Here is an 8918-nt window from a genome sequence, read left to right as displayed (position 1 = left end):
TAGACCAAAAATAAATAAAAAACTTTAATAGGTTTGAGTGAATACAAACCATTCGAACTCCTACCTAGTTTTTTTTGGCAATAATTACCAACATTAAACAAAGCTTCTGACGTATGCAACGTTAATTTAATGGCTTATCACTGGAGAAACCATCACACAGGTAGAAGTGGTCATAAAAACTACATAGCCTTATGAGAACGATTAATTACTGAATTCGGCGGTCTTTAGAGCACCGTTAGGTCAGATAATTTTTTTTTTTGTCATAGGTCAGATAATTTAATATCAACATCTTTATATAGTTAAATTATATAATTAGAAGTCTAAATTGTAAAAAAACTATCAGTCATATGATATAATAAGTGTGTCAAAAAGTATCTAGAGTGGTTCACAAAAATTCTCAATTGGAAAATCCATTTCATTATAAATGTTGATAATATGTAAATAAAAAAAGAAGATTTTTGAAGATACTTCAGAGATTAGTTAGTTTTTCTTTAAATTAAACAACTATTTTTTAAAAGGATCAAATTTATAAATAGCACTTTTTAGTTTCTGTCACATAATAACATTTTAAAGATGAACCTGGGACGGATCCGGATATTCAAAAAGTTTACGGTATTTGGATTCGTAAATTTAATATCCGGATTTGGATTCATGGCTTTCGGATATCGGGTTAGATATTATACTACTCGGGTATATGGATCTGATTCCGTAAAAATAATTTTTAAAAATACTAAAATTCTAAAAACAATACATAAATTAAATTTTTATACGAGATTTATATATATATATATATATATATTATAATATGATAAAATTCAAAGATAATATTATAAGACTAATTTATATATAAATATTAATGAAATTAAATATATATATATATATATATTTAAAAAATACGGATCCTAATCTAGATATCTTCCTATTTTTGGAATAGATCCATATCAGATCTCGAATCGGATCTCCGTATAATAAGTCTGAGAGTTAGTTATTAATCAACAAAACACTAATGTTGTATTTGGTAAATATAAGAGTAAAATAAAGTAAATAAAAAAGTGAAAATGAGTGGAATATGAAAATTGAAAAAGGTGGAAACATGAGAGAAACAAAATTTAGTGTTAATGTATTTTTTTTTGTGGTCAAAAGTGTTAATGTATTTCTCTTGCAAAACCAAGAGTAAAATTCTGAGTGCTTTTCTCACTTTAGTAACAGTATTTGGAGTAAAAATAAAAGAATGTATTCTACTTGATTGGTGGCTTTTCAGCTGAAGTTAGAGTAAATTTTTTTTTTTCCAAATTGTTTACTCTAAAATGACTATACAGTCATACCCTAAACTACTTTATATTCTGAATTCTAATTTTAATTTGACTTCTTAAATACTAAACATTAAGGGGAGTCCTTAGAAAAAGTGTACTTTGATTTTTTAAGTATTATTATTTATTTTTTCTTTTTTAAATAAAAAAAATAAATATCAACCAATTGCGGGTCGCCACATGTCGTCGGGACCCGCAAATAGTGCAAGGATTCACTAAGAAAGAGTCCTTATTTAAGAATTTTAAGGATTGAATCCTTAGCTTTTGGTGGGGTCTACCGATTATTTAATTATTTTTTTCCTAAGGACTTCCCCTTAAGGATTCCCATTGCGGATGTTCTAACTTCTACGAGACTAAAACTATCTATAATGATGGTTAAACTATTCAACACCTTCTTTTCTTTTCTTAACAATTCACATCATCTTTTTCTTTCACCTAATTATTCACCACATTTTTATTTCAACCTTCTATAATAGTTTTGTTTATTATCTTACTCTACCATTTTTATTTTATATTTTTATTTCTTTAATAATTTAGAAACTACATATTATTAATAATTTTGATTGAAATAAATAATAATAATAAATAAATGTATATACTTTTTAATAAACTCTTGTATTCTAAACTAATTGTTCTTCAAATAGTAAAAAATAATTATTATTGTTTGAAACTATTTCATCAGAAGTATGATTTCTTATATTTCCAAATATAATAAAATAAGTCTCTACTTATATAATATAAAATGATAACATTTTGGTATAAAAATTATTAAAAAAAATAATTTACTATTAAATAATTGATGTCAAATAGTTTAGACGAGAAAATTAATACTTAAACAACCAATATATAAAGACAATACATAATTCAATTTTTATTTTAATAAAAAGTTAATTTTCACCTTCGAATAAAATGTGCTAAATGTATTCTTTGCTCCCACACTATTCGTTCAACAAGATTTAATCCATGTACCTTTTGTTTTTATTCAACACGCATTATATAAGTTCAAATGTTGATTAAAATTATTTAATAGGTCACTGTAAATGGTCTAAACACTGAACCTAATTCCAAATACATCAATATATTTACTACCCTTTACTTTTTAATGAATGTTATTTTAGGAATTTTGTTTTTTAATAGAAACTTGGCATAATTTAGTGCTATCTGGAATTATTTTTAAGAAAAAATTATACGATAATATTTAGAAACTTGGGTGCTCTAAAAACCAAATAAAAGACCATTGTCTGAGAAACATGAGGGTACAAAGCAAAAGCCTACAGACAAGGATGATATCGAGAGAGAGAGAGGTACATGAACAATGGCAATATATCCTAATTACTTTACATACATTACTCTACCTCAGTACCTCTCCTTGTTTCGTTAGAGACACCATTCATCATCGTTTTACTTAAAAAGATTTTTCTCCTGCAAACACCCTTATAAAATTAACAAATTCATAGAAAACACAACAAGCAAGCCCACCATCATCATCATCATCACCACCACTTGCTAGCTTTTATTAGTTTTGTCAAGGCTGCTCTCTTCAGAACAGCGCTTCTTGCATTGCTTCTGCTTCTGTCTGCGCCTGCCCTTGTCCGTGTCCCTCAAGCTCTTGTTCATTTCCAGGGTGTTGTTCATCCGGCTGCACTACTTCCATGTGCGTTGGCTCCTCCGTTGTGGTAACTGTTAGCTCTTCCAGCGCCTGTATAGCTTGAACCACTGCATGGTTTCCACTTCCTCCGACCTCGGCTTTCAACACATTAACAATCTCCTTAGCTTTCTCTTGCTGCATAAACAAGAAGACCAGATACAACATTACGCATGGAGAATTTAGAAACTAGGAAGAAAATTAAACCAAGAGAAGATGACCACATAGTTTTAATTATGTTCATTAGTCCACTTACAAACAACTCAAACTTCTTCTGGAGTTCACCATAGCCAATATCTTGTTGTCTGGAAGCTCCCTTTGCCGCAGCATTCTATGTATAGAAGAAGACAATAAAATAGATGTAAGCAATGATAGAAAGACTTGAACTACAATAAATAAACAAAAAACTCTATTTTGAATCAAGAATCTAGTTTATAAATCAGAAGCTAATGTCCTATGTATGCTCAAAACAATTAATACACAAGCTAGAGCTAGTCGCCGACAACTAGCTCTTGATTACCAAACAAAGAGAACCCTTAAATTAATGAACAGTACACCATAAGCAGAGACAAGACGAATATAATTAAACTGTAGAAACTATCAAAGATACTCTCTACCAGCAAACTCGAAGGAGACAATATTCAGAGTTGACAGTGACATTTATTCACGAGACAAAAAGTTCCAGACTTTATAAAGGGCGGCCTCGAGGTGAGATAACAGATACCTTTCTGGGTCTTCCAAGGGGACGTCCAGTACGAACATAGCCTCCTCTCTTGGGCTTCATAGGCTTCCTCACCACACCTCCTACCTTAGGAGGCCGTCCTCTTCCTCTCTTCGCAACCACGACTGATCCTGATCCTCCACCCTCTGCTTTAGGCGCAGAAGCACCAGCGTCAACTCTCTTTGGTCTTCCTCTGCGTCTGACACCGCCGTTAGGAACATACGGGATCACCGAAGCAGGAGCCGAGACAACAGCTGGCTTCCTCTCTCTCCCGACAGCTCTCCCACTCGGAGGCCGACCTCTTCGTTTCGCAGCTTCAACAGGAGTCTTCACTGTCGGTAAAGCTCCGTCTTTCCTAGGACGACCCGGTGGTCTCTTAACCACCGTCTGCGGTAAGGGCTGTATCTGCTCCTGAGGTACTCCGTTGGTCTGAGCAGCATCCGGTTTGGGCTTTGGAGGACGACCACGACCACGCTTCTGAGAAGCTGTCGGAGCAAGATCTGGCAAGGGTTGCGTCTGGTTGAAGTCAGATCTGGGAGGTTCAGGTGCTAGTTTGTAGGACTTCTTCACCATCACGAGGACGCCACTGTTCTTGAGAGACTTGAGATGGTGAGTCATCAAAGCTCCGTGAGCAGGAGGTATCCCTGTGTACGTCCTCTCGATGTACCTCGATATCGCTTGCTTGCTTGACCCCTCCGCTTCGTTCAACGCAGCAATCGCACAGCAAATCATCTACACAAAAAAGAAAAAATTCAAATTTGTAAAAAAAAAAAAGTAAGTTGAATAGTAAAGGAGCTTACTTCGGAGTAAGGAGGGTGAACCCATGTCGGATTCGGCTGCGGTTGATAGAACTGGTTGTTGTTGTTGTTGTTGTTGTTGGTGTAGAAGGGGTGATGGTGAACGGAGAAGGGGAACGGTGGAGAATGGTGAGGATCGTTCGGTGCAGAGAGAGAAGGATCCATGGATTTAGAGAGAGAGAGAGAGAAGGTGATGAGTTTTTTGGGTTTTTTATTTTTGTTATTTTTTCTAATTAAAAAGATTTTGTGGGAGGAGGAGGAGATTAAAAAAGTTAGGTTGGAGAGAGAGAGTGTGTGTGTGTGTGTGCGTAGAGAGATGAAAATGACGAGAGGGTGATTGAAATCTAACCGTTGATTGTGTCTTTTTGCGCCGATTTACGACACGGATCGATGAGGTGGCGCTCTTTCTTATATTAAAATTGTGTTTTGTGTTTCTTTGAGCTATTTTCTATGTTACTATTACGCTGTATTAATTAATTAATTATATATAAACAAACTTCCAAATCTTATAAACAGAAAGTTTGACTAATCATTTTTTTTTATAAATTTACTCATTAATACTCATAAATTTTTTAATTTATCTATTTTCCCTAGTTTAAAAGATTTATTACTGAGGAATGAGATCTAATACCTTTTGAGTTAATATGTTTTATATATCTGTTTAAAAGTGCTAGAAAAATAAATTTTTATTTTATATATTTAATTTAAATTATGCAACTTTAAATTTTCAGATTTTTTTGATAAACTGGGCCAATTAAATAATTTTGATATTTTAAGCCTGTTTTCTTAATAAAGTTCCAATAATCATTTAGTTATTACAAATTTTTAACTTATGGACTTTAATAAAATTTAAATATTTAATTTTAAAATATATATCTTATTATTTTAAAACTTTATAAGATTCATTTTAATTAATCTAAAGTCATTTAATTATTTATCAAAGATAATATAATGAAACTAGTTTTTAAATAAATAATTAAAAGATATGTACATAATACCTAATTATTATATATTTATATTACACTTAGTTTTTATTTCTAAAAATAACACTCAGCTATAATTAATTAATCTTATTATGTAATTTATTCTTATAACTAATTATTTTAATCCATTTAGTATTTTAATTTTACAATAAATAATTATGATCCATAAAATATTTTAGTTATATTTACTAGATTTACATACAAATATGAAGTCTAACTATTTTTTATAAATTAATTCAATTAAATAGAAATAGTATTACTTGTATATATTTCATATCAATGTTTCAAAAATCTTATTTTAACATTTTAATATTTTATAATATTCAGTGAATTTATCAGAATATAAATAGTATATTGTAAAATGTTAGAGAAAATTTGTACATAACTTTTATGGCATTACAAAAATAAAAGAAAATAAACATTAAAAAGGATGAACATGGATCAAAAGTAGTTCATTTTAAACCGAAAGGGCATGAACTACAACGTATTAGATAATAACCATAGTTCTAATTGTCTAACTCTATAGTCAAAGTTTTGAATAGTTGATCCATGTTCTGAGGTTTAGGTTTCTCTTTGATAGATTTTTCTTAGTCGAAAATCAAGTTAGACCCTTCCATTTCCATATCATGAAATATGGGGAGATCTCCATTTAATATAAGTTTTCACTTTATCGAAAGCATGAACGAACCCGGCTTTGAAGACAGTTTGGGTTTTCCTTTAATAGATTGTCTTTAGTCGAAAATCAAGTTAGACCCTTTCATTTCCATATGATGAAATATGGGAAGATATCCATTTAGTATAAGTTTTCACTTTATTATAAAAAAAAATCTAAATTTTATTAAATTAAAAAAAAAAAAAAAATCTAATATTTTATCATGTATAATCTTTTACTTTCTACTTAATGCATCATAATTATGTGGATACCATATCAATACTACATGTTACTTCTAGCTACATTTTAAGCTATTCAAAACCACTTAATTAATAGATACATTGCTTATGTTTATTATTGTTTTACTACTACTTTATTTACAAATCTTAATCCATAAAAATAATAGTTAAACCAAAAAGTAATATACTTTATGTTGTATATTTTCTCAGTATTATATATTAGATCATATTAATTCATAGAATCATGAATCCAATGTAATATATATACTTATTCAAAATTTTAAATATTAAACATTATACTAATATGTATATAAAAAGATTTACTTATCCATTTTATAAATATAGATAAACATACAAATTGGTGTATTAGTTTATAAATAAATACATTAGAAACGGTTCATGTAGTTAAAAATATGATTTGACGAATATTTTATATAACATATCATTTTATTAGTTTAATTTCAACCACAATATGAGCAACTAACAAATTACATACAATTAAAAACCGTCGACTTATCATTAATGTTAGATATTACAAATCGAACTAACACTCACAAAAACGCATGTTTGTGCAACCATTACATTTTTGTGTTGTAAATTTTTTTATATATCTATTACATTTTTTGTAGAATATCTACCAACTTAGATATATGAACTAGCACATAGCATTTGAACCATTTCACTTCACAGTTAGCGATTTATGAACCTTAAAACATGTCATAGAGGATCTTGGTTTCTTTCTAGGAACAGTATATACGCTCATGATTCTATTTCAATTACGTAGTTATGCCTGGATGCCTCGTTTGATGTTTTTGTGCATGAAGAAGTTTAAGTTTTGAACTTCGATCAAAACCACCCTGAATCAGATCACAATGATCGAGTCAACTAAACTTGGCACCGATTGGTTCATGACTCCTGATTCCCTTCCTGGATTCCTAATCTTGTGGTGGGGCTGGGATTTCAAGATGACAGATAAAGTTAGGTTCAATACTGCATAACCCCATGGTGCTAACTTGCACGACGTCTTTTCATTCTCAGTGATTCATCACAGATGCGCGTCTGCAAAATGTGCAAGAACGTTCCTAATGCCCTCTCTTGAATTCAATCTAGTTAACTTTCAAAGTGTATAATAATTAAACATGACAAAAATAGAATCAATGGATCAATATCATGCTTATGAGTGGTCCTGGAAATACAAAACCAAATAAATCTCAAAAACACTAAAACATAAGAGAAACCATTTGAGTCGATGAAAAAATTGGAGAGATTAAATAAACTTTTTCTCGACAACTGATTCTAGTCATGTCTTTTTCTTCACTCTAAAAACGACCAAGACCCCAAACTCTGATGACTCCATCAGTGTATCCACTGAACAATGTGCTTCCATCAGCACTCCAGTTCAAGCTTGTGCAATAGATCACCTGCATTTTGCATTCCACATTAGAAACACACAAACCCACAATAAAATCTCATACAAAAAAAAAGTCAAAAACCATGTAGACAGAAACAATCAAACATTACAGGAACCTCAAAACAAACTTTGTACCTTAGTCTTGTTTCCGGTTCCGACAGAGGCATCAGACTTCTCAGCCTCAGCCTTGAGATCAACCTTCAAATCCTCAACAACACTCTTGCTCTCAAGATCCCATATCCTAATGCTATTCTCCGTCGCTGCACACAACCAGTACCTATTGGGACTGAAGCAAAGAGAGTGAATAATCGCTCCCGCCTCGAGAGAGTAAAGCTTCTTTCCTTCAGCCAAATCCCAAAGCAAGATCGCACCATCTTTCCCACCACTAGCACACAACGAACCATCAGGCGACACAGCCACAGTGTTCAAGTAACCAGAGTGACCAGCGAGAGTGTTCCTAATCTTACAGTTCTGAAGATTCCACACCTTCACTGTCTGATCCCAAGAACCAGACACAATGGTCGGAACAAGCGTATTAGGACTAAACCTAACACAACTAACCCATTGCTTGTGTCCATCACCGTGATCGGACCCGATAGTGTACTTGCATTCACCAAGCGTGTTCCAAAGCTTAATCGTACCGTCACGAGAAGCCGACACAATCTGACGGTTATCAGTTGAGAAAGCAACAGAGAGAACGTCTTTCGTGTGCCACACGAAACGTCGAGTGGAGACTCCTGTGGCGAGGTCCCAGAGACGAAGCTCGCCGTCCCAGCTTCCGGAGAGTGCGAACTGTCCGTTGGAGGAGAGAGCGACATCCTCGACGAAGTGGGAGTGGTCGGTGAGGCGGCGCTGAGCTACGCCGTAGGACTTGTCGTCCTTGGTGAGTTTTCAGAGGATGATGGACTTGTCGCGAGAGGATGTGACGATAGTGTCGGAGCTGTCGATTGGGGTGGCGATGGCTGTGACCATGTCGGTGTGGGCACACATTGTGCCTTTCAACACGAGTCCCTCAGCCATGGTTTAGGGTTTAGAAATGTAGGCGGCAAGAAACGAGGGTTTATATATTCTGAGTTAGGGTTTTGTTCAGTTTCAAATAGTTTGGGTCTTCTTGTTTGGCCCAGTGTTAACCCAACAAGGATATATGGATTGAGATCAGT

At 33.0% G+C, this 8918-nt stretch overlaps 1 protein-coding gene and 1 pseudogene across 1 annotated transcript; both read right to left on the bottom strand.

The window, feature by feature from the left end:
- Positions 1–2507: 2507 nt before the first annotated feature.
- Positions 2508–4770, bottom strand: LOC111216223 (histone H1). The gene is made up of 4 exons (XM_022720545.2): positions 4477–4770; positions 3680–4408; positions 3212–3286; positions 2508–3093 (listed from the first exon to the last, which is right to left on the bottom strand). The coding sequence occupies exons 1-4, from the start codon at positions 4636–4638 to the stop codon at positions 2851–2853; spliced, it is 1209 nt and encodes a 402-aa protein (XP_022576266.2). The 5' UTR covers positions 4639–4770; the 3' UTR covers positions 2508–2850.
- Positions 4771–7492: 2722 nt separating this feature from the next.
- Positions 7493–8918, bottom strand: LOC111216222 (annotated as a pseudogene).

The sequence above is a fragment of the Brassica napus genome, chromosome A6 (assembly GCF_020379485.1).
Source record: "Brassica napus cultivar Da-Ae chromosome A6, Da-Ae, whole genome shotgun sequence".
NCBI classification, from domain to species: domain Eukaryota; kingdom Viridiplantae; phylum Streptophyta; class Magnoliopsida; order Brassicales; family Brassicaceae; genus Brassica; species Brassica napus.
The sequence above is the reverse complement of the archived record's forward strand: the minus strand, read 5'-3'. Positions and strand labels throughout refer to the sequence as shown.